General features: G+C 43.3%; 1 protein-coding gene across 1 annotated transcript in view; it reads left to right on the top strand.

The window, feature by feature from the left end:
- ATG2A (autophagy related 2A) overlaps window positions 1-27,311 on the top strand; it is a 2,853,001-nt gene that overhangs the window by 2,201,374 nt on the left and 624,316 nt on the right. Inside the window, exon 29 of the mRNA XM_044075772.1 lies at window positions 18,898-19,024. Within this exon, the coding sequence (XP_043931707.1) occupies window positions 18,898-19,024 (127 nt within the window). The remainder of the gene's footprint in view (window positions 1-18,897; window positions 19,025-27,311) is intronic.

Genomic DNA, 27,311 nt, shown 5'->3' with positions numbered 1-27,311 from the left:
AAAAAAAAAGCAAAGATGAAGCCAAGGTCCTGGTAGAGTGGGCATTGACCCTACCTGGAATGGATTTGCCATGGTGAGTATAACAAAAGGTAATAGCCTTAGACAACCATTTGGAAGTGGTCTGTAGTGGCACAGGCTATCCTTTCTTCTTACCTTCACAAGAAAAGAACAACAGATCAGAAGATCTGAGTGATTTAGTTTTGTCAGGATAGTACCTGAGTTATCTCTGGACATCCAAGGTATGGAATATCCTTTCTCCTTCATTTTTAGGTTTAGGAAAGAAAACAGGGAGAAGACCCTAATATCTAGACAGACAATTGAAGATGATTGATATTGGGGTGTATCAAATACCCCTGTTCTTCTGTGAGTAGACCAATTCTGTGAGGACTTTTGTGGTAATTTCCCGACAGTTTCCAAAAGAAAGGAGAACCATGATTGCCTGGGCCATAAGGGAGTCACCACAATGATCTTAGGGGATTCCTTCTGAATTGTCCGAAGTACCCTGGATAATAGTGGAAAGGATGGAAAGGCATATACAGGAGCATTCCTGTCCAGTGAAAAGGTGTCTGTCTTCCAGGCCTTCTTGCATGGAGTCCTAGAACATAATTTTCCCAGTTGATTGTTCAGAGAGGAGGGAAAGAGGCCTGCTTAAGGAACTTCCTACAGATTGATCAAATCTTGGAAGACTCTCTGATCTAATTGCTATGTGTGATGGTTCTGCTTGTCTGCCACACAGTTTTGCTCTGATGGAATATTGGGTATCTGTACAATGAGATTGTGCTGTGAAGCTATATCCCAGGCTAGCATTGCTGGTATGCAAAGGAGGTACAACTTGGTTCCCCCTTGCTTATTTATGTACCATGTGACACCTGTGCACTGGCCCAGTAATCAAGGAGTCTCAATCCTCACCACTAGCACCAGTAAGAGGTGTCCACAACACAGTAAACACACAGAGATCACAGTCAGTCTGGGGCTGGTTTCCCAATAGGACTCCTCATTGGCACAGCTATAGGGTTCAGATCTCAGTCAGACCAGAACCTCCAGCACCCTCTCTGTCCAACCAGTGCTTCATGTCTCTGCCCAAGTAGCTGACACACACACACACACACACACACACACACACACACACACACACACACACACACACACACACACACACACACACACACTTTGAGATTTATCTAATATACAAACACACAGGCACTTCTGGGGAAGGCTGGTACAGGTTCTCCAGCTTTGCCCCCTTCTGCCCAGACAATAAGGTAGTACTGACTGCCACCAAACCACCCTTATTAGCTACTATAAAGGCCCTTAACAAAGTGTGTCCAATTCTACTGTGCAATGTTATTATTATCCAATTGGTAAGTGTGACCGGGTCTTAAAGGAGTGGGCTGTACAGTATCACAATAAGACCTTGCAACTCAGATACCCTTTTTACAGAGATCAGAGCCACAGTTGAAAGGTTTAAAATATTTAATAATAAATAATAAAAACACAACTCAGATCGGACAGATTAGGTGGTTCAAATGGAGCACATTTTAGCTTCTCCAGTACAAACTTTAGGAATACCTGTTTCCTTGGAGCCCTCTTATGCAGAATCCCTTTCAAGAGCATTTTGACATGAGACTGCCTTGAAAGGGGAGAATTCATGGGCAAACATGCTGAAATGGCAAATAAAAGTACTTTTGATAAAGGAATAAGAAAGGCCATAGGATAGTAACTTACACAAGTACTGTAAAACCAGAAAACAGATACCTCTGAATGGATGCTGGTTATGTTGTTGGCACCATCCAGAAAAACCTTTTCCATCAGCCAAAACTCTTGAGCCAAAGTTCTAGTAGCAGACTTTCCTGCCTCCATGTCAAGCCACCTCTCTGCTAAGTGTCCTAATTTTTTGAAAGTTTATACATTGTTCTTACTCTAAAGGAATTTTTCAAGTTTATTCTAATATTTTCCTAGACAGACAATTGAAGACTCTGATCGATACCTTGTGGTGTATCCAATAACATTGTTGGTAATTCTTCTATGAGTAGACCAATTCTGTGAGGAATTTTGTGGTAATTTCCCCTGGTACTGTTCTTCTCCACACCAGTTATGTCAAATAAAAAAATAGCATTGGTTTCAAGCAGTGTAAGGATTGCGGCCATAAGTTACCGCTTTCTGATGGCCATTACTTATGTGTCTACTGTCTTAATGTCTCCCACTTGACTGTGTTTCCTCCGTGTGGGATTTGTAAAAATTTCTCTACCAGGACTCTAAACGAGAGGAAGAATAAGTTAATTTTGAAAGGTCTCCTTAAGCCTCCTTTCTCTGAGGCTATTTCTGGGTCGGAGGGCTCACCCCCACTCCTGTTAAACCCCGCAGGAGGCGTTCTACCTCTTCTTCATCAAAGTCACTCCCTTCTTCTCCCTCTGGAGATCGTAGTGAGTCGACTAACAAGAAGGTGAAATTGATCACTACTCCAGCTGCCACCTTTGATCCTGTCGGTTCCAGGCTCGGCACCGCCCCAAATGATTCTGACTACAGCCATGTCTCCTTTATCGATACTAGCACCGGAGTTCCCGGTACAGACAGCTATGGTTCCGACAGCTCTATCGCAACTCTTAACGGCACCATCAATACAGGTTCAGTCCCACTTCGGCACCTTTGGTACAGTCACCTTCAGCTCCAAGTATGATTCTTCTGTACTCCACGGCACAGACATTTTCGGCACTGACATTGCTTCGGTGCAGTCCTTCTAGGCAACGTCCTTATTGCCTGTGCAGACACTTTACATTACGGCACTGTACCCTTCGGGGCAGACCTTTGCCTTTACAGTGCAGACACCTTCAACTACTACAGTGCTGACAGCCTCGGCACAGACTTTTTCCACACCGTTTTCTTCGGTGCAGACATCCTCAGCTCCGGGCTCTGCAACTATTGAATTAGCAAGGACCAAATATTCCCCTTCACTGGATCTGTTTGCTAGCAGTCAGTATAGTCCTTTCCTAGAAAGGCCAGAATCGCCATCAGCTTTCTCCAAGAAGTCAACCAAGAGACTCTCTGAACAGGATGTGTTGCGGCTTGTCGACCAGTTACTTGTGGCCAGAGGTCTCTCCCAACTGTCACAGTCCACGTTCCTTCATTCAGGTGAACGTACATCTCCTCAAACCCCAACATATACTCCTCCTTCAACTTCCACTCAAGTCTCGAAGCCTATTACTCCAACAGCAGCTTCCCTTCCTCAGACTCCAATAGTGGATCTCACTTTGGAACTAGAGTCGTCCTTGTGGCTTTCATTGCACTGGGCATCGGGCTCTTCTCAGGCCAGTGGCTATGCTGTTGGGGAGGGCATTCCTGGCTCCATGCCGATTTTTTTCTGTGGCACCTTCCAGGAATGCTCTGGCTCTTATGGTTCACAGTCCTCTTGAGACTCCTGGTCTGGAGGCGGGCTTGTCAGGGTGGGGGTGTGACCTCGGTTCTGAGGTTGTCATGCTGTGCCCCAGGCTCACATCCCTCCTTGGGCTGGCCAGCTTTCCAGGCCATGGGGAGGGTGCTTGCCTCCGCTAGCAAAGCTCACATGTCAGAGTCCTCTCCCCCCTCTGTGCTGCAACTGTCACAAGCTTCAACTGCTGGACACCGGGCACAAGAGCCTCAGGTTTCTCCTCCTTAGGAGACCCCTCTTTGCAGTCTTCCCCAGAACCTCCCACTGAGGAAGTACCCCGCAAAGCATCATATAAGAGCAAGCACATGGACTCCACTGAGGAGTCATTGACCGAAGATACAGATTTTGATAACAGGGAAGGGTCCCCATGGTCACCCTCTGATGAGGTGTCCTTTGCTGACATCCTCAAGATCCTTGGACAGAAGGGTGACTGGAAGACCTCTAATCCTTCCTCTGAGGAATCTGTATTCCTGCAGGCTTTTTGTGCCCAGTCCCCTACCTCCTGGGTCACCACGCCTGCCGATGAGCTCGTCCAGCACGCATGGAAGGCCCGTGACACCCTGGAAGTGATATCTAAGAGACCAGATAAAATATTATCGCCCCCTGCTGAGCACCCCCATTGGTCATGAGGTCTTCCAGTAGATGCTATGGTGGTGGCAGTTGTTACTAAGAAGAATTTGGCAGAAGAGAGTCAAACTGTCCATCCACCCAACAAGGAGTCCCGGGCGATTGACAGATTAGGGAAGCATGCGTTTGCTTCATTGACCTTCACCGTAAGGTCTTTGAATTATTTAGCACATTTTACCAGGCTTCAGCGAGATCTTATCAACCAGCTCTCTGAAACCTTGGCAGGAGCTGTTTCTGATGAAGTCAGTGATAATGTGGCTTCTCAGATAGCCACCCTAGGGTCCATTTCCAACTCTTCTATGTGCCTTATGTCTCACGCAACGGAAGGGGCGGCTAGAGCGGCAGGCGCAGGTATAGTCACCAGACGACATGCCTGGATGTGCCTTTGTGGCCTCCTTTAAGGCTTCCTCCATGAATGCCCCCATAGAGGTCGCTTCTTTGTTTGGCCCTATAGTCAAGGATATGTTGGCAAGGTGTGAACAAGATGGCAAGACCCTGTCTTCCATTGGTGTCAGACACTCCAATCCTCAGCAATTCTACTCCAGAAATCAGAGGAGCGGAAAGATCTGGCACAAGAAATCACAGGGTTCTTTCTGGGATGCACGTGCTGAGTTCTCCTCTAGAGGCAGAGGGGAAAACTCCAATGGAAGATGCCCCTTTTGGGGCAGTGGAGGTCCGTGAAACCGGGGTTCCAGAGATTCTTTCTCTGGCCAACCCTATCAGCACTCCTGAAGCGTTGCCCAACTGCTCACCTCTGGAAGTGGTCGGGGGTCATTTCTCCATGTACCCCACTGCCTGGCAAAAGATAACCGACTCTTGGGTACAACGGATAATATCCAGAGGCTATCACATCCCCTTTCAGCTTTGCCCAGTCTCATCAAGAGTATTACCCGATGTTCCACCCAGTCAAAGGGAAGCAGCAGCACACAAAATCCAAAAGCTGCTACCAAAAAAAAAAAAAAGTCATCTAGGCGGTCCCCCTAGACCAGATAGGATCCAATTTTTACTCAAGGTTCTTTTTAGTGCCAAAAAGACAGGGGACTAGAGACCAATTCTGGATCTCAGTACACTAAACAAATTTGTAAAAATAGAGAAATTCCGGATGGTCACTGTTCAATCTATCCTTCCTCTTTTGGAAGAAGATGATTGGATGTGCTCTGTAGATCTTCAAGATGCATATTACCACATAAAAATGGACAAACGTTCAAGAAGATACCTCCACTTCCGAATAGGAACCAGTCACTACCATTTTCGAGCCCTGCCCTTTGGTCTCTCTACAGCCCCAAGAGTGTTCACAAAATGCATGGCAGTGGTTATCGCTCACTTGTGACTTCAAGGATTCCAGGCGTTTTCATATCTAGATGACTGGCTCTTCATCGTCCCCACCAAGCGTCTACTGGAAGAAGCCCTGCAGTATACTCTCTTAACAGCTCGAAGCCTGGGAATCACTGTAAACTAGGAGAAATCCAACACGACCCCAACTCAGTCTTTGGAATTTATAGGGGTACTGTTGGACACGAGAAATTGCACAGCATCCCTTCCAGAACACAAGCTTCAGAGAATTTTTTATTTATTTATTTATTTCCAGGTTGATTACCGGGGAGGTCCACTGGGCCCAGAGGACCCGTTTTCAGTGGAGGCCCAGGGAGAAAAGCTCCAAAAATACAAATTACAGAAATATCAAAAGTATAAAAGATACAGTGAGGAGAACAGTTTACACAAAAAGAACATTCATTATTACAAATAATCAAAACAAAATTCATTAAGGTTTTTCTTAAGGGTTAAACAATTTTAAAGCTACTCTGATAGAATAATTGGGGAAAATGCATTATATGTGCGCATAGAGAAGAGAAGGAAGACACTTTGCAAGCACTCGTTTTAAACTATGAATCTGTTTACAATATTTACACAAAGGAGTTAAGGGATTAATTGAGTGCTAGGATACACACTTAGTAGAATAGCAGTGGGAGGTTTTTTTTTTTTTTTTTTTTTTTTTTAGAGAGAGTAAGACCCTGGGAGTAGTGAAGAAGCATGTAGGGGCATGTTCTTGGATAGTTTTTAGGTGGGGTGAAGGCAGGTGCATTTCCATTTAGTGGTTAGATGTTTGAAAAGCTGAGTTTTGAAATTTTCAGAGTTTGCTATTGTTCTTAGAGAGGAAGGGAGAGAATTCTGAGCCTTGCCAGTAGTGAAAGAGAGGAGAAGTTGGCCAGCAGGACTTTTAGGTTTGTTGATAGCAATAAGGTTTTGATGTTCAGATCTGAGAGTTCTGTTGGAGATGTAGGGAGGAAGGATGTTAGCTAGAGCAGGACAGTTAGTAGGATGAAATATAAGTCTGTGTGCAGTGGTAAGCTGCAGGTAGTTTAGGAGTTCTAGCCAGTTTAGTGATTGTAGGGTAAGGCAGTGATGGGTGGAATTTTTGCTGCTGGTGGCAAATTTAGAGATTTTGTTGTAGCAGTTTTCTAGTTTGGAGGTGATAGAGCAGGACAAGTTGGCTAGGAGAGGGGCTCTTTATAATAATGAGGGCAGAAGGTAAGTGGTGGCTAGAGTGTGCCTGGTGGAGTGAGAGAGAAAGCGATTATTCATATATAGCATACCTAATTTTCTGTGGGTTTTCTTAATATTTTGTTGAATATGTATGTCAAACCTAAGGAATTTGTCGATTGTACCAGACCATAATAAGACAACAAGTTCAACCGCTGCTCTGTCACCACAAATCCCCAGCTCGATCTATACTTCTGCTGTTGGGGGTCAATGGCAGCCACAATTACCATTGTTCCTCTAGCCAGATTCCACATGAGGCTCCGTCAATGGCTACTTCTCACTCAATGGTACCATCTACAACATCCTTTGTCTTTTCAGATAAGTGTAACTCAGAGATGCAAGCAAGATTTACTCTGGTGGACGTCTCGAAATCCCAAACAATGGTCTCGCCCTTTCAACCCCCATCAACCGATAGCCACGATGACCACAGACTCCTAACTGTTGGTGTGGGGGGGGGCTATGTCAGGGAAACTCGGTCCAAGGCACCTGGTCAGAGACAGAGGCCTTTTTTGCATATCGGTATCCTGGAACTGAGGGCGGTGCTTCTAGCGTTGCAAGCATTTCACTCCATCCTTCTGTCAGGGACTACTGTGATCCAGTCAAACAACATGTCAAGTGGTCTGGTACATCAACAAACAAGGGGGCACCAGATCTTACCCATTATGCTTACCCATTATGCCGAGAGGCCTTGAGAATATGGCAATGGGCGATAGCTTACAACCACTTTCTAATTGCAATGCACATTCCCAGGAGTTCCAACGTGATAGCGGACAAATTGAGCAGGTGCATTCTGCAGCCTCACAAGTGGTCCCTCAATCCTCTGATAGCAGCAAAAATCTTCAACCGTTGGGGCCAGCCTTGTTGCGACCTATTTGCCTCCCCAACCAACTACAAGTGCAGCAACTACTTTGCCCTGATCCCCCTTGGGGACAGTCACCAAGGGACGCTCTAGTCCACGCTTGGCCCATGGGTTTTCTTTATGCTTATCCTCCTCTCCCAATTTCTAAAGAAAGCATGACAGTTGAAGAGACAAGTGATCCTCATTGCTCCATATTGGCCTCGACAAGTCTGGATGTCCTTCAAGGATGCATCTGCAGTCCTTACATATGGGTTGTCCTGCCTCAGGCAGCCCTTCGGTCGGCCGGATTCCAAAGTCTGGGTCCGGCGTTGGCTGATGTCGCCCCTTTCCCTGACGTCAGAGTGCCTGGGGTATAAAAGCGTCAGCCGACGCCATCTTCCTCAGTCTTTCTTGCCGTGAGGTGCCCGAAGCAGAAGCAGTTCGCAAGTGCCAGTCGGCCAGCTCTTGTGATTTCAGCTACCGAAGTCTTCAAAAAGCTAAGTACCCCGTTGGGGACTCTTTCTTGCCTCAGCCGATGTCAGATCAAACGGTTAAAGTTAATAATTGTTTATCTTGTGGGAAACAAATACCTCATAAGGATTTCCACTCTTACTGCTTACCCTGCCTAGGCCCAGACCACAACATCTCGGCCTGTTCAGCCTGTGCTTCCTTCAATAAATGCACTCTTAGGCATCGGGCAGAGTTTGCAGAGAAATTTTTTGGGGAAAATTTCTGTTATATCATGCCGTTGGAGCTTCCGACAACTCATTTACCCAAAAAACGAAAGGATAAGGACCGACACACGCGGTTCCGCGGTTTCGGCCGACTCCACGCCTAGGCCTACCGAGAGTGTCTCGGTCTCTACTGAAGCCAAATCTCTACCGCTTCCGACCGACGACACCAGTCAGCCGGTAAGTTCGGTACCGGAGGCCATCACTGGGTCGGTCATAGAATTACCGTCTGAAACCGGTGCTCAGGAAATATCTGACACCATTTCTGTTGATAAAACTACTCCAGCACGTGGGGCAGCCAGGCCTCCTGTATCCATGTCCATTAAGGCCTTTACAAGGGCTAAAGCTGCTTAACAGCCAAAAACTCTCCCTCCCAAGGCTATTCCTCAGGGATCCACTACCGTTTCACAAATTTTAAGTTTGGCTGAAGACCTTATTTCCTTAATTAGGGGCTCTCAACCACCTCCAGGCAAAAGGCCCAGGGTTGAGCAGACAGATCCCCAGTCTTCAGATGAGGCCTCAGATGACTCTGCCCTTTCAGACTACCAGGAGGAGGCCCTTCCGGCCTACGAGGATTCTGATGCAGAGGAATCTGTTCCCTCGGCCTCCCCCCCTGAAGAGTTTTCCTTTGGGGAGACCCTTCACTCCATGAAGGAGCATTTCAAATGGCAAGGCCAGGAATTCTCTGATTCCAGGAAGAGGTTAAGGACTTCTTTACATTTACCTCATAGACCTTTGGCTATTCCTCCTGTTTTAAGTGTTATAGAAGATGTATACTCTGAGTCTAGTATTTCCCCTGACTCCCTTCCTCCGGCTCCTGTCAAACCTGACAGGTACTACAGGGTCCCGGACTCACATCTGTACCTTTACAAGGGCCACTCTGCTGACCCAGAAACTATTTCCCAGGGCCCTAAAGGGGTTACAACCACCACTGCCAAGAATCCACTTCCTTCTGAAAGGGAATCCAGGGCTTTAGAGAGATGGGGTAAAAAAGTGTATACTTCTTCCACTCTTTCTATGAGAGCTTTAAATTGTCAATTCCATATGATACAGTATCAAGAGTATCTGTTAGATGAATTGCATAAAAAACTATCCTCGCCTGAACCCCTAGACCGCAAGGCTTCAGGATCTGGTGCATAACTCTCAGCAGGTTAGCAACCATTTCTTACAGTGTGGCTATGATGCATTGGAAGCTTCATGTAGGTCAGCAATGACAGGTGCAGTCATACGTAGACATGCTTGGCTGAAGGAACAAACACTGCCAGATCATGTTAAAGCAAAGCTTCTGGATGCACCACTGGAAAAACAAAAGTTATTTGGTTCCACGGCTCAAGAGGTCTTAAAGAAATTTGAGGAAAAGGCTAAATCAGTACAAACAGTCAAAGATTTTCTCCAGGTCCAACCACCAAGATTCAGCAGAAATTGGCCTTCTAAGAATTTGTCTTTTCCAGACACAGACAGATTTCAAAGAGGCAAAAACAGGCGTGCCAGAGGTAGAGGGCAAGCTCGAGGCTCCTACAGAGGACGCCAATGGCAGCCTCCTAACCAGAGAGGTAGTGCAGGACCTTCAACTGCTGCACAAGGACAAACTCAATGACTTGACTTTGACTCCGCCAACCAGGGCTCAATTGGAAGCACCTTTGGAAAGCTATCTTTATTCTCAGAAAATTGGCACAGTATTACAAAGGACAAATGGATACTGCAAATAATAGACAAAGGATACAGATTCCATTTTCATACATTACCAAAAAGACAAGGCATGCCAAACCTGCCACCAAATCAAAGGGCAGAGACTTTCAAGCAAATTTCCAAACTACTACAAATGAAGGCAATAGAAAAGGTTCCTTACACAGAACAAGGCCAAGGATTTTATTCCAGACTATTCCTTGTTCCAAGAAAAGAAAAGCAATGGAGGCCTATTCTGGACTTGTCCGCACTGAATACTTATCTCATCGTGCCAAAATTCAAAATGCTGACCTTACAGCAACACCTTCCCATGCTGGGCAAGGGGTCCTGGCTGGTAACTCTAGACCTCAAGGAGGCATACCTGCATGTCCCTATCAGACAAAGTTGCAGAAGACACCTCAGATTTCTTGCAGGTTCAGAGCATTATCAATTCTCAGCATTGCCCTTTGGCTTATCTACTGCGCCCAGAGTATTCACGAAATGCCTGGCATCAGTAATTGCACATTGCAGACTTCAGGGGATTCAAATATACCCATACCTGGACGACTGCCTTATACAAGCGGACAGCCAACAAACATTGGTAAAACACTTGAACTATGCCATCCGCCTACTACAGGCCTTGGGATACACAGTCAACATTCAGAAATCAAGACTTGTTCCATCCCAACGAATAATTTTTATGGGTGCAAAGCTGGATACAAACACCCAAATGGCTTTTCTCACAGAAGAAAAACAAGAACAATTACCGGATTATTTCAGAAAACTGACAACACAAACCCAGCTGACTGCAAGGAAAATCCTGCAGGCCCTGGGTTTCATGGCATCTTGCATTCTTCTGATTCCACAAGCAAGGCTGCATATGAGGAAACTACAATGGTACCTAAGGAGTCTATGGTCTCAACACAGTCACAGCCTAGAAGCTTTGTTCCCCTCATTCCATGCCTCCAAAAGGAATTTCTGTGGTGGGCACAAGCAAGCCATTCAAACATGGGTCTGCCTTTCAGCAAGCCTCATATCAGCCAAACCATTACAACGGACGCCTCAGACCATGGATGGGGAGCGCACATGAAGGGCAGATGTATTCAAGGGCAATGGACACAAAAGGAATTGCGCCTTCACATCAACCAAAAGGAAATGCTGGCAGTGATGCATTCAATCGAGGCCTTTGAACATTTCCTGCATCAAGGTTACCTGCTAATAAAGACAGACAATACCACAGTTATGTGGTACATAAACAAGCAAGGAGGTACCCATTCCTACCCTCTTTGCAGGCTGGCAATGAATCTTTGGGAACTTTCCCTAAAACTCAATATAGAGCTGCATTCCCAGTTCGTACCAGGAAAGGACAATGTACTGGTGGACAGCCTAAGCAGAAACACCATGGATCCACACGAATGGATGTTGCATCCAGACATTTCTCTTCAGATAGCACAAGCATGGGGAAGGCCGGACATAGATCTTTTTGCCTCCCCCCACAACCATCAACTGAAGAAATTCTGCACAAGGACATACCATCCTCAAGCATGCAAAGTGGACGCTCTATCCTTCAGCTGGAAGGCTCTAACAGTATATGCATTCCCACCTCTTCCGTTAATTACCAAGGTCTTACTGAAGATCAGGACAGAGCAACCAAAAGTGATTCTGATAGCTCCGGACTGGCCAAGACAACACTGGTACCCACTGTTAAAGAGCATGTCACGCACGAAACCGTGGCCTCTACCACAATGGCCACTTCTTCTGACACAGCACAATTACAAAACTCTGCACTCCAGTCTAAAAACCTTGCAGCTGACAGCCTGGAAAATACCTTGACTCCTCGCCAGGATAAACTATCCAAGAGGGTAAAGGATATCATCATGGAAGCTCGGCCTTCCACAAGAAAGGCATATTCAGCAAAATGGAAAAGATTTCGAACCTGGAGCACCGCAAAGGGTCAGGATCCGACAGTGATGACCATTCCACATATCCTTGAATACTTGGCTGAAATGCTCCATAATGGCCTTTCTTATTCATCCATAAAAATTCATGCTTCAGCTATTTCAGCAGAGTTACAACACTGATCCACCTGTATTTTCTCATCCTCTGCTAAGGCAGTTTCTAAGAGGGATAAAAAACATCAACCCTCCAAGGAGACCACCAGTGCCTACATGGGACCTTAACTTCATGTTGGAAAAATTAACTCTACCTCCCTTTGAACCAGCAGCATCTTCAGAACTGCAATTCCTGTCTTGGAAGACTGCCTTCCTTCTGGCCATAACCTCAGCAAGAAGAGTATCTGAGTTACAGGCCCTCATGGCAGTACAACCATTTCTCATTTTCCTTAAGGACAGAGTCTCTTTGAGAACCAGTCCTTCATTCATGCCAAAGGTGGTATCCAGGGTCTCACTGAACCAAGCTATCCACCTGCCTACTTTCTTTCCAGATCCACAAAATAAAGGAGAGAAACTTCTGCATACCCTGGACATTCACAGACAGTTGCGCTACTACTTGGACAGAACTAAGCCTTACAGAAAAACTGACCAACTGTTTGTAGCATATGCTGCTGGTGTACAAGGAAAAGCAATTTCCAAACAAACAATTTCAAAATGGATAGGAAACTGCATTCGATTCTGTTACTCTCTTCATGGAAAAGCTGTGCCAGCTAACATCAGACCTCATTCCACCAGAGCAACAGCCACCTCCACAGCCTTCTTAAGAGGGGTGGCTACATAGGACTTTTTAGAAGCTGCTACATGGAGCTCTGTGCATACATTTTCCAAGCATTACAACTTGCCTTTATATTCCAGATCCAGAGCAGGCTTTGCTACTGCAGTCCTGCAGGGCATGTTAGCTACACCATCCTTTTCTTAGGTCCTACCTCCCCCAGCTTGGCTATGGTATTCTACCCATATGTAAGGACTGCAGATGCATCCTTGAAGGACATAGTACAGTTTTGTACCTACCATAAATGTAGATGTCCGATAGGTATGCATCTGCAGTCAGGTTTTCCCTCCCTCCTACCCCTCAGTGGTATTCTTTGGGTACCTATCCCTCATTTTAGCTAGCTGGGGTTATCTTTTATGGTGTATTTGTTTTTTATTGCTGTGCATGATTGGAATTTATTCATTTCTCCAAATGTTAGCCTTCTTTAGAGGGCATCTGGGGCAAGAAAAACTGAGGAAGATGGCGTCGGCTGACGCTTTTATACCCCAGGCGCTCTGACGTCGGGGAAAGGGGCGACATCAGCCGACGCCGGACCTAGACTTTGGAGTCCAGCCGACCGAAGGGCTGCCTGAGGCAGGACAACCCATATGTAAGGACTGCAGCTAGATCAACCTTGGATCCTCAATCCACCCCCAACATTGATTTTCCATCCGCAGGGTCTGATTCACCCCAGTCTAGCAACCCTGAAACTGACAGCTTGGTTTCTCCACTTCCAATGATTGCCAAGCGACATCTCATAAATCACCCACCAGACTAATCTGTCTTAAGAAGTGGAAAAGGTTCTCTCTGTGGGCAGCAAATAAACAATTAGACCCCTTGTCAGCCCCAGTCTCTGTGGTTTTGGATTACTTATCACATCTTTTCCACTCTGGGGTGTTTGCCTCTACTATCCGTGTACATTTAGCTGCCATCTCAAATTTTCATATTGGTTTTCAAGATTCTTCACTTATGTCGCACAGACTCTGTCAGACTTTCTTGAAAGGGGTTATCCACCTAAAACCTCCCTTTAGAGAACCCGTACAACCTTGGGATTTGGCTTTGATTTTGCAATATGTAACAGCTCCCCCTTTTGAACCTGCGTCTTCATGTGACGTAAAATATCTCTATTGGCAAACTTTGTTTTTAATTGCAATCACATCGGCCAGGCGATTGTCAGAACTTCAAGCCTTGTACATCAAACCTCCCTATCTTATCTTCCATAAGGATAGGGTATCACTGAGAACTAATTCTACCTTTTTACCAAAAGTGGTGTCAGAGCGATCTATCAACCACTCTGTTGACCTTCCAGTGTTCTTTCCTAATTCTTCTAACAAAGGAGAGTATTGCCTGCACTCCTTAGATGTTCATAGGCAAACACGATTTTATCTTGACAGAACAAAATCTACCCATAATTCAGACCAACTGTTTCTGGCTTTTTCTGGACCTAGACGGGGTCATCCTGTATCAAAAGATACATTGGCTTCATGGCTGAGAAATTGTATTACCTTTATGTACAACAAAAACAATCTCACCTTGCCTCATACAGTCAAAGCACATTCTACAATGTCTGTGGCAACTTCAGCAGCTTTCCATGCTAAGGCTTCCCTCAGTGATATTTGCTCAGCTGCAACTTGGGCCAAACCTCATACCTTTATTCTTCTTTACAAATTGGACTTGGCCTCCAGAGGTAGACCTTCCTTTGGTTCCATGGTGCTCAAGAATGTCCTTCCATGAGGGCCACCCAGGGATTCAGGTAGCTGGGGACTCTGTTCCATCAGTAAGGAATGAATGAAGATTAACAACATCAGATAAAGAAGTTGTCTTACCGTAATTTTCCATCTGTATTGTTGATCTTCATTCATTCATTACTTCCCACCCTCCATCCCCCATCCGGAGGTTCTTGGTTGATCTCATGTACTCCTTTATTGTAGGTCTGTCATGAACAGAGGTAGCCTCTACTTTTATCTATCAACTTGCAAACTCGATCTGAAGTAACAGGAGCATAGCATTCTGGGTATGACCTTGGCTCGAGAGTTTTTGGCTGACGCGAGCTTCATATTGGCCAGCTCTGTTCCGAGGACGGAACCGATAATCCATCAATAATGCATGAATGAAGATCAACAACACAGATGGAACATTATGGTAAGACAGAACTTCTTTTTACTGCTGAGTCATTTCAGATTACGTCATTCTTGTTATGTCTGCTTAAGTTTCCAAGGCTCACAGAACTTAAAATTTAACATTTCTCCTTTGATCTGCACCTGCCAGGAAACCACAACTATAAAGGACACTTTACATGTGAAACCTAGTAATTTGTCTGTCTTAAGACAATAGAAAGAATTTCTAGCCGCAGACATCTTGTCTCTGAGCTTGAGATCAAACACAGTCGTAAAATCTTTTATTTATTCACTTTTTTCCAGTGAGGTGCACTGTGGTTACATTTTTTTAAGCTCAGAACATAACACAGTTTTTCTTACATCTGTGAAGCTAGCCTGTGGATCATATTAATATTTGCAATGACATAGAATTATTTATAAAATGTTATCTGGCTGGGCTGGCAGCCCCCCCCAGTTTTTCACATACCACATGACTGGAATTGTCTGTAACCACTTGAAGAAGTCCTGGGGGTCAAAAGATGGTACAGAGAGTTGAATGCCTTGATTAGGGCAAGCATCTCCTTGATGCTTATGTGCCTGCATCTGTCCTTGGTGTCATCCCCCTGTATTTTATCATCCTGAAACTGTTGCCCAAACAAGTCCAAAATGTCTGTGGTGACTGTTTTGGTGCACTGATGGAAACGGGAAGACTTGGATTTAAGGATATCTGTTGTCTCCAGCAAAAAAAATCTCTTTTGACAAACTCTTGTACTGGGATCTGAAAGATAAAGGGTGCTGATGTTGGGACCAAAGAGACTTCAGGTACCATTGTATCTTTCTAATGTGGGGTCTTGACAAGGATATCATGACAGTCAGATGGCATGAGACCCAAGATTCTGAGGTAATTCCCTTTGCAGTGACCGAAGTCTGTGTGGAAAACCTTAACAATATATCTAGGTAAAGATCAGGTTTTCCTGTGGAAGAAAAGCCTTTTGAACTGAGGTGTGTGGTTGACATCCTATGAACACAATTCTGTATGAGAGAGTCAAGAAAGGCCTTTGAATGTTCCTTGGAATCCCAGCGTGTGCAAGAGATCTCTCACCCAAGAGAGAGAGACTGTTGACATTTTGAAAAAGATTCTGCAAAGGTAAGCAAGGCATCCAAGTATGGAAAAAATTTGGATGTCCTGTAGCCTGCAGTGAGCTATAATTAGACCTAAATGCTTTGTAAGCACTCTTGGTGCAGTCGATAGTCCAAAGGGTTAGGCGGATAACTGATAGTGATCCAGACACTCGCAACCTTAAGAAATGCCTGAAGTCTGGATGAATAGGGCTGTGATAATAAGCTTCTTTTAAGTCTAGTGTTAGCAGGAAATTTGCAAAAGGAAGAAGAGATAGCAGGTTGTGAAGTGACTTAATTCTGAATTTGGGCACTGTCACAAACAGGTTTAGGAATGAAAGATCCAGAATTGGTCTCCAAACATTTTCTTTCTTTAGCACTAGGAACATCCTTCGTGGACAGCATTTAATGAAGAACAGGAGGAAACACGAGCCTCATCTGAAGGATGAGGAATGACCCCCTTAAAAGGAGGAATTTCCTTTTACTGCCATCTGCAACCCCATTGAATGATTTTCAGAACGTATTTGTCTGAAACAATCTGTTGCCAAAGAGGAAAATTGTGATTCAGACTTTCTGGAATAGAAAGAGGGCCAGGGTGGGAGGGAGTCGCAAGGTCTCTTGAATAGTCATATAGACTTGTTGGACTGCCCTTGGTTTTGGGAGGTTTTGGGCTTCTTTTTGGAATTTCCTTGCCATTTCTGCTTAAATACCTGTTTACCTGAATTCTGTTGTGACTGTTCTGTTTTTTTGCCAGAATTAGATGAGGAGAAAGAATTTGGAAAAGGATGGCTGAAAATCTTTGAGATTCCCTGGATCAGGTTGTTCCTTTCATCACACTTTTTGATCATGGCTGCAGCAGAGGGTCCAAACACTAAGGGAGAATTTAAAATTTCATTTTTAAAATCACCTGGAAGGTTTTGAGAATGCAGCCAAGCAAACCTCCTTAAAACAGAACCAGTGACCATAGCCCTCAAAGAAGTATCAACAGAGTCATACACACTGCAAACAATGAGTAGTGACCTGTGCGATGGTAGAAACTAAGTTATTTAAAGCAGTTATTTTTCTTCACAGAAAGAAACTGTAGAGAAAACATTCCTCATACTTTCACAATATGTCAGAACAACCTTCATAGGTCTGACAATTTAAAATTCTAAAAGTCAAAGTTGCAGAAGAATATACTTTTCCCATACCTGTCACTAATGTTCCTATCCTTATTAGAAAGAGTAGGATAGGAATTAACTGTTTAGCAGCAGTGGAGGCAACTAAGGCGGTAGCTGCAGTGTCAGGTTTTGGAATATTATATAAAAATTTAAAAGACTGAGGAACTTTATACATTGTATCTTCCTTTTTAGGGATAGCTAGTGACTGTCAGGAAAATTGTATGCAGTAAAGCACACATCCTCTAAAACAGCCAGGAGGAATGGGTGTAGATTCTGGAATATCCTTCTGTAACAGTTCATAGTATTTTCTGAGGGACTGAGAAACCTCAGTGTTCTCCCACTGAAAACACTGGGACATTCTATCAGTATTCTCAGAGAAAGAGGAAACTAAACGGTAAGAATCAGAAACTGAGCTCTCCTCTGACAGTGTTACTATAACTGCAGCTGCTGCTTCTCTGTTCCCTCTCCCATAACTGACAAGAGTGGCTCTCCCTTGCCCACTGAGGGAAGTCCCGACAGCTGCAGAGGGCATGACTAACTCCCGGTCCATAGTGACTGTAGGTGCTACACCAGAGGGATTCTGGGTAAAAGATGAGTGATCTGTGGTACAGCAAATGGCCACAACAGTCACCCACCTACAACTGAGGCAAATTGCTAGCCTGCTGTGGTGGCAAAGACTGTTTGCTTAACTTTTTTTGTAGCTAGAAGAAGAACTTATTCCATGGTAAGTCCAAAAATGGTGCCTGTCTCCCTGGGAAGATAAGCAGCGAATACCTATAAAACTACCAATCCACAGAAGTTATTTTTTTGACAGAAAAAAAAACACAGTAAAAAGCACTTTAAACAGTATGCCAGTCCCACAACAGAAAATAAACTCAGTTTCCCACCAGAAAATATGTTATCAGTTAGTTTACACTGCTTTAAAACTAAAAAAAAAAAAGTGTTCCGTTTACAAGTACGTTACAGTCTCGAGACACTCCATTAAAATGCAACACTCCTAGCTGTAAAATAACTTTCCTGAAGAGAGGAAAGTAATAAAACATCACATCAGTAAGTATAAGAAAATGGAAGTTTTTTCCCCAAAAGGGAACTCATCTGCCCAGCAAATGAAAGCACAAGCCAACCGTCAGTCCTCAAAAGTCTCAGAGGAGCATATTCTTCAGCAACAGTAAAGCTCAATTTTTAATACCCTTTTTAACTGAAAGAGTGAGTTGTATTTGCTTCTAACAGCCCTGTTGCATAGTTAGAAAGACCAAATCAGCACCATGCCTGAAGAACTCTGAAATTAATTTAAGTTTTCCTTAATCTGCCTCACTTTATGACTGTTAATCATAAATTTTATGTTATACTTTAACATTGCTTGGAGAATCTGTCTATCCTAACTATATTTGGATGTTTATATTTAAAGCTGTAATGGATAATATATTATTTCACTGAAATGTTCATGAGTCTTTTGTAGGAACTCTTCAACCTTATGTACCAGCAGTATTTCCTGGGCCTTGGCAGAAATGTGTACTTTAGGATTAGTCCTTTACTCAATTAGCAGGCATCAAATAAATGTAGACTTCTTTCTAGATCTGCTAAACTACTTCACAGAGAGGACTGTGGACTGCTGGACTGTACTGACAGAATGGGTGTTGGAGAGGGAGTCTACAAAGGCAATCAAAGGGATATTAGCAGAATCAGGTGGAGAATTGGTGACTGGAAAGATAGTTGCGAAGGGGAGACAGAATGATAAATGCACTTAAAGGGTAAATGAGGTTGGTTTATTTTCCTCTGCCATTAGGCAGATGTAATAATAAATTATTTTTTTAAATTGTTGGTGACTTGATTGAAAGAACAGATGACAGTCCAAGTGAATATGATTGTGGGCCTTCTTATTTCTCTCTCTTTTATTGGTAGAGATAAATCTAAAATTTTTAAGTAAATCTTGATTATGCTGAACAAAATGGTTTTGTTGGCTTCAACAGTAGTGTCTTTTCTTTTTTTGTAGCTCTCAGAGAGTCCAGCTTCATTGCCAGCATGTTTGCCAGCTGAGACAGCAGAGATTAACCAGGGTGACTTGGCTGATGCACTAATGGACAGTGACAGGAACTTTAAAGATCTCTCATTTGGATCAGGTGTGTTTCAACAAATAATCCCAGAATCATTTTTCTTTTGAGACTGTTTTAATATGTATTGTGTGTCGAATTTAAATATGTCAGGGAAGCCAAACTACTACATTTTTTTTCTGTATGGCTGCACATGCAAACTGTATTGTACTCTGTGGACTACTGTATAATAATTTGCCCCATACCCCTTTATGTTCTTTCTTGTCGTCATTTTGCTTAAGTAGATTTTCACACATTTTGGTGTCTCACTTAAAAAGATGTAAAGGTTTGTGCCAAGGAATGTGGATAATGTTATTATGGATCACCGTTGCAGAAATTGTGATAACTGGGACTTGTGCCACAGATGGATTAACATCTGGCCAGACTTCCATAACTGTGCACCCTTCCACATGCCAGATTAATAGGATGTTGGCATGCTTCCTGTACAAAAATGACATCAGCTTGAACCATCATTTTTTAAGGACCCCTGCCTGATCTTAAACAAGGATGAGTGTCACTTAGGACTAGGCCATATGTCTTACCAAAAGTTGTGTCAGAACTATCCTTAAATCTTCTTTTTTTGTGGGGGTAGAATCAAGGGAGGAAAGAACCCTTCCTGCCTGGGACATGCAGCATCAGCTGATATTCTACCAGGAGGGTGCCTGATTTCAGTAAGACTGACTAGTTTTTGCCTTTGCTAAAGGTGAAGAGGGGCTCATCATAGTTAAAAACACTTTTCCAAATGCATTGCTAACTGCATTGCATTTTGCCATCAGGTAGCTAACTACCCAGTGGAAAATGCTGCTGTTAAAGGCCATACCTACAGAGATGTTGTTGCTTCCAGTGCTTGCATTTAGCAATGCCTTTTTGCAAACAGTTGTGCTTCAGCCACTTGAGCTTCAGCTCATACTTTGAGCAAAAATTGTTGTCTAGAGCAGGAGTTCAGTAACTGAACCTCTTGAGTATTTCAGTGCTTCAGGACTTTGCTTTTTGAGCTTTTCCTTTTTGGTATCCCTGTAGCCCCGTCTTCAAGGGAGGTTTACGTTTTCATTGCTTGGGAGTCTTCTGTACAGTTGCATACCATGGCATGTTCAAAGTCAGATGCACCAGTTATGTACTCACTGCTCTCTATACTGAAACAGATTTTGTTGAGTCCCATTTTGACACAGCCTATGAGACAAAATAATGCTTAGTGAAATAAAAAAAAAATTAAAAGTTTTCCACCACTGTACGCAAGGGAGTGCATACCTTCATTTTGTAAATTGGAACTTTGAAATGCCACAGTTTGAAGAAGAAAAGAGTTTGTCTTGATGTGTCAAATTCATTTTGAGTCAGTAAATTGTGGCATACATAGCTTCTTCATACCTGTGATCAGTACCATATCGGTAAAAGTATGCAAAGTCCCTCGGTAGTAAGAGATTGCTGCTCTTTGTCTTTCCCTCTGGGACTGGATGACTTCTCCATTATCCATCTTCATGGGATGAATTTCCCTTTAAGAAGGGCAAGTATGTAAGTTTGTGTTGTAGTGTTTTCTTCAATGTATGTTTTTTACATTGCTGTTACTCATTGCATGGTACCTCTGGGAGATCACTGTGGATGACTACTGTTTCCTAAACCATCACAATTTCACACCTGCAGCATGAACATGGGAGTTTAAGATGTGTCAGAAATGTGCTGATCTGGGAACATCAGAAGAGGAAACCCCTAATGTTTTCCTTCTTCAAGAGGGCCTTTATCACAATTTAACTGATGTGGTGACTACCTGTTTTACTTCACTTTGTATATTGTGTTATGTGTTCTAGACAATCCAGATTTGGAATGTTTTTACTGCTGTGCTCACCTCTGTTGTATACTTGAACCTGGAATGTTTTAGGGTAGATGTATTGATTTTTTTCTTATTTTGTTTTGATGAGAACAGAGCTGTAGCAAGGGAATTGGGTGCGCTTGGCCACACATCCATTTGGGTCCCCTCCCTCACCCCCCCCCTCCACACACAATTGTCTGTAAGTGATCACAGTAACATTCGATTTGTAACAGCTTGTAAACTGTCAGACATTTTAATAACATTTTGACAGTTTAGAAGGTATCATTAAGTGATCATCATTGCAATCCAGTATAGCTAGCTTGTAAAATATCTGTTATGTTCAGCTTCGTGGAACCTGCTGACTTAGGAGTGCTTCCACTAAATATGCAAGACCTCAGTATCCTGAAACTTTCCAATTAACTCCTGAATGTATAGACATTGCACGACTGTAAATATATTTTGCTGTCACCTGGAAAACAAATTAGCAAGCTTGTATATACAGCCACATGGGAATGCTTTTAGGTTGCCTTGAATGACTTGGATCCAGTTGCCAGAGAAGTGGACTTCATTATGTATTACCCTCTGTCTGTCTAAATTTGGGCCTTAAGTACTCCGCAGGTCACTATGCCTTTTAGCCATTTGCTTTTTCCAGAAACAGATTTAAGTTTGCCATTTGTTTTGTTTGTTTTCCTGGAAGAAATTTGGCCTAGTTAGAAAACATATGCCAGCCAGGAGTGACGTTTCTATTTTTGGAATATTTGATGTTGCCCTCTTTCAAAGATTTATCTTTTTCCCTGGGATTCAGAAATCTTTACCATAAGTACGAAGCCTTAACTCAGACAGCTTCCCCCATCACAGTAACCTTTTCTGATTCTTAGACTGCCCTTCTGCTGAGGTTTCCCCACTAGTGAGGGCATCATATCCCTTAACTGTACACATTTTTGCCTCATATTTTGGTCTGTTTTTCATAGAATTGTGGTTTTCCTGGCAAATTAGTGGCAAATCATTAAAGATTAAAGTTAGAAAATAATGGCAGGCATTTAAGTTTCAGACTTCATACCCTTCAGAAAATGCATGCTAATGCAAAACCTGTTATTCTGTCAACTTTTAAGTTTGTAAGAGCAAGGTTTAAAAATTGTTCCTATTTTGGGACCTTTGTCCCTCATTTATTTATGACTTTGTCCAGATTTCTTGCTCTAAGAGGTTGAGGGGTATAGGGAGAGCATCATCACAGAGTCTCGTTCCTCAGACCAAGCTTTATGACCATGAGGCGTTGTTTGGGAGCTGCTAATGATAATCATTCATTCAATCATTCACTTTCCCCCAGAAATGTGTGTCGCTGTCAATGTATGCTGACCAGTAGATGAATTAATCAGCTTTGTAAATTTCCACAGGTGGGAGGAAAAAGTTCACTTAGTGAAAAGACAATGGCCACTCATTCACTTGTATGGAAGAGCAGTCGTGGGGCAAGTAAGTTTAGAAAAGAAGTGGGGGTGGGCTGTTAGTGTTTGTATGTATGTGGAAGTGTCTGTGTGTGTCTGTAAGAGCATGATTGTAGTTATATGTGTGTGGTCACACAAAGGGTATTAGATAAGGAACTGAGACTGTGTGTGTGTGTGTGTGTGTGTGTGTGTGTGTGTGTGTGTGTGTGTGTGTGTGTGTGTGTGTGTGTGTGTGTGTGTGTGTGTGTGTCTGTGTCTGTGTGTGTATACATAAACAGGTGAGTGTGTCCATAATTCCAGTTAACTGTTGGGTGAGTGGAAATTTCTGGGAGTGTGTATGGGTGGCTGAATTTAAGAAAGTGAGTGTAGGGGTATGCCTTTGCCAACACAATGCATGGGCTACCAGAGTAAATACTACCACTGTCACAGGTGTGACAGCACTAGTGTTAGAAACAGTGATTCAGAGATCTGATAATGAGTCAATAATGAGGTCTTCTCTGAATCGCCTTATTTCACTGTCATGGAAGTTGACCTTCCTGTGGCAGGCAGTTTACATGAGTTGTAAGTTTCTTTCAGAATCCTGGGGTTTGTGATTTGCATTTTTTTTATTTGTTGTTGAGTACACAGAGCAGACTTTAAATGTCTTTTGCAGTAAGTAACTCTTGGCACAGTTTTTAATATTCTGTTTTTTTTTTATTTTGCTGTGGGAGTTTACATTTTACAAGGAATAGAAATGTAATGTCACATTTCTTTCCATTGTGTAAGGTGATGTCACATTGGGCTAGAAAGGTGTGCTCAGCATAGTACTACGTAGTTCCAGTCCCCAGTTCTACTTGTACAATGAGTTTGGATGTCGGCCAAAATGTAGATGACGGGAAGGTTCATGCATTTACTGCCTTTAAGCACCAATGCCCTACGAATTTTCCTTCAGTTGCCAGGATCTGCACCATTACTTCTTGTTGTTGCATAGGAAAGGAGCATGACATTAAGCGGTGTCACAGGAGTCAGCAGTTAATACAGGCCACCCACAGTAGGCGACAGGAGACATTTGAGACCTTCTTCAATTTCTTGAATGTTTCAGCTATGGAGGGTGTTTACTAAAATGATTAATAGGAGGATCCCTCATGTGATCCAGTGTCAGTGCTGGACCAATAAAATTTAAGGGAATCAGTGGCCTAATGTCAGTCAAAAAGTCAAAACCTCATCTTGAAAAGACTGTAATTGTGGCAGCTTTGCATTCTTTTATTTTGCTTGCTGCTGTTTGAATAATGAGGAGTTGATTTCACACCTTCTATCAGCCACTGATGAGAGGGAGTGTGAGTGGCTCACCTCTATCTGCACCTTGACTTAGTGGTATTTCAAAATGTCTTCATTTTGAGCATCTGAAGCATGGCTGGCTGGCTTAGGTGTAATGGCTGTTAAGGACCTCTAGCAGAAACGTAATGGTAGCAATAAAGTTTAATTGTACATCTCCTCTGTTCTCCTCCTTTGTCATTCTTGACTTAATGGCTAGGGTTCAGGAGACTGCTTTGTGTCCCTATACATTAATTATGTTCATAATGGTAGTCCATACATTACAAGAGCATGTTCTTTTTAATGTCTGTTGGTTTTGTCCTTGTGAAAGATCTGACCTTAGGGAGCCCTTCATCCCCATTGTGTTGTTCCTTTAGTGCTGGTAGAACTGAAATCCAGTGCTTACCTCTTCACACTCATTTCCTCATGCAATGATTCCTTGATTTGCCCCTTTCTTGAGCTAGGGTTAGAGAGGTCTTTCTCCTTCTCCTAAGAAGGGGATTTTGAGGATTTAAAGTGCCTTGTCTATCAAGTCAGACAGGGACAAGGCCCTATCAGCTCACCTCTTGATGAGACTTCCTTTATATACATGCTTAAGATTAAAAGTCCACTGTGGAGTGACTTATATTTTGTTTGCCTTCTCAGAAATTCACCTGTCGTTATTGAGAGAAGGCGGTTGATGATTCATGAGTTATTCACTCCAAGGAGCCTGTTCTGAAGGATGCTGTACTTACAGTCTTGAAACATCCAGATTCAGTACCCTCTTCTCTCAGGAAAATGGGTGCCCTCTCCTACCCTCCAGAAGAGTAGTGTAACATGCTTCCTAAGTAACCCATACAGATGTTTTCACTATATCTGCAGCCCTTCCAACATAAGTCCCATAGACCACAAATTTTTACATCTTTACTTTTTTTTTAATTTTTTGCAGTCCCATCGGACATACTTCTTTGAGGCTGATTCAGCCTCAGCATCTCAGAGTCTCTCATAAGCATAACCCCATCTACCATACTATAGCTGGTGTACCCCCTTGATCTGGGCCATCTGACAGTATCCCCATTATCTGGCCAGCATAATTTGTAGGAGGTAAGAGACCAGAGAACCACAGTAGACGTGTAGGATAATACAGTTTGATTGCTTGTTTTGCCTCACTGCCCGTAAAACAAACTGATGTCCTGTGTCTTGGGTTGGGCTTGCTATAAGATGGCCCTTGGGTACACCTTGCCTTGGAACTAAGCTCCCAACTCACCCACCCATCAGGCCCAGCTTGTAACTCCAGCCCTATCTCCATTGGGGTGTAGAGTGGTCTGCCTTCACCAGCATGTCACCCCATTCCCTCCCACCAAAAAAAAAAGACAAACAGTTATTGTTTCATCATTCCCCACTCCCTCTCCTTTCAGCTTCAGCAGACGCCAGAGCCACTACTCGATCTCTAATCCTCTGGGTTGCTGTCAGGGCTTTATCTCTTTGCACCAACAGAGCTGGCAGAAACCTTTACATCTTACGTCTTGATGCAGATTCTAAGGTTTTGTTCAGGGGCCTCCTTAGTAATCAAGCTTTAGAAAAGCTGACATACACCCCTGAATGTAAGATCAAGAAGGCTGCAGAAAAGACCCTTTGCATGGATTCTGCTGTGTGCTTTTCTTTGTAGTTCACTATAAATTTTAATATATTGGCTCAAGTATGCATCTGTTTAAGATGGAATAATGTGATATCCTTTCTATGTTTACACCTCCCAAGACTGAATATCTTTATGAAGCTCTCTTCTGGCTTCTTCTGTTTATTTTTAGTGCACCTCAAATGTTAATTGTGTGGTTCACTGTTGTAGTCATAATTTAGAATTTTAGAGCTGAGCACCCATCCCCCTTGGCTGGGCTGACATCACCTGTTCTAGAAACATTAATACATTCCCTGGTACAAAAGGTGGTGTATGCCCAGCTAACTTCATTTGTGACTTGGAGTGTAGATGTTTCCAGAACAGAAGGGTCATCAGTCAGTCCAATGGGCTAGGCTGTGACTAAGAAAAATAAATTGATAAGTAGCCTTTTGGGAATCATATATTACTATGCACTGCTGTGTTATGTTAGGCAAATGTCTGCACTTTTCTGGGTCGTCTTTTTTTTTTTTCCACAGATATCTCTGTAGCATCTCCTGATACAGAGGTGTTGAGGGAAGTGTGCTTCAAAAGTCATGAATATTTGAAAAAAGGCATCATAACTGTCTGTATTGTTTTGGGGTGGAGCATGAGATTAGGACTAGGTCCATTCATGTGAGATGCATTGCTGTCCAGACCTACTTGAGCAAAAAGAGGCTTGCAGCCTACTTGCCAGAGTCTGCCATGACATTTTGAATGTCTCTCCTAAAAGGAAGAAGTGGAAGAAATTGTAGGATACCAGAGAGTCGGATTACCCTAGTAAGGATTCTAGGCGTGAAGACTCCAGTTCTGTAGAGGCATGCAGTCACCACTGGACTTGTTGTCGAGGCCCTTGTCACTGCTCCCCATGAGACTGCCATATCATCTGTCATTAGCAGATCTGACCAGATGGAACAATCCTTTGATTTGATGAGAGAGGATAATGAGATGTTCAGATCCCAAACATTGGTTGAACATTAAGCAAGGGGAGGACACTTTACCCTTATCCATTGCACAGGAGGACAGCCATGACTCCCACCTTTCCTCTTAGGATTGAGCTAAACTGGCCCATGTTTTTTCCCAGTTTCTACATAGCGTACAGCCTTATCCAGACAAGCCTTCTGTATTTATTTGTAGTTAGGTCCTTCAGGAGAAGGAAGAAGATCTCCCTCTGACAGAGATTCCTGAGACCCTGAAGATGAAGGATAGGATCTGGACTGTAAGTCTTGTACTAGTGGACGGCACAGTGGTGCAGCAGTAGTATTGTCACCTCACAGCAAGAGGTTCTCCGGTTCAATTCTCAGTTGGAGTGCCTTCTGTGCGGAGGCTGCATGTCCTCCCTGCGTTTGTGTGGGTTTTCTCTGGGTGCTCCGGTTTCCTCCCACATTACAAAGACATGTGTCTGGAGCGTTTCTCCCTGGGCCTCTGCTGAAAATTGGCTTCATTCTAAGTCAGACTTTCCCGGTAAACAAGTGTTAAAATAAAATAAATAAAATAAAAAAATACTTCTCCAGATTAGCTTATGATATAGATAGTGAGGCTATACTAACCTCTGATGCTCCTCCAAAGACCTGTCATTTGGGATGAGAGAACATTTTCAGTGGTAAGCCTTTGAGTCCTCTGTCATTACCCTCCCAGAAAACAGCCACAGAACTTTAGGCTTGAGCCTCTGAATGCTATTGCTGTTCCTCCAGAACAGTCTGAATGCTGGTGATGTTAGAAATAATCAGACAACAACACAGTTCTGTGTGGGCTAACCATGCAGACTTGGAGACAATCCCTGAAATCTAGTATATAGCTCAAAGCAGCTTGTATCAATTCAGGGAACAGTTTCTTTAATGATTAGTTAATAAAGACCTTGTCAGACCCATAGGAATGGATATTGCACAGGAAAAACTTTTTGAACTTTATGAACAGTGGGGTGTTACAGGCACAGTCCTTTGTGCTTCTCTGAGCAACAAGCTGAACAAACTTTGTTCCAGATCACCTAATGCATTCTCCTTAAATTAATATAAGTCTTTTTTGTATGCTTTTCCTCCCCTTCCTTTGCTTCCCTAGGTAATTTAGAAGATAAGGAAGGAGACGCTGAAAGTTATTCTAATTGCCCCTCTCTAGCCAAGGGAGCACTGATTTTCCTACCCTCTTCCA

The sequence above is a fragment of the Protopterus annectens genome, chromosome 6.part1 (genome assembly GCF_019279795.1).
Source record: "Protopterus annectens isolate FY-2018-M chromosome 6.part1, PAN1.0, whole genome shotgun sequence".
NCBI lineage: Eukaryota > Metazoa > Chordata > Ceratodontiformes > Protopteridae > Protopterus > Protopterus annectens.
The sequence above is the reverse complement of the archived record's forward strand: the minus strand, read 5'-3'. Positions and strand labels throughout refer to the sequence as shown.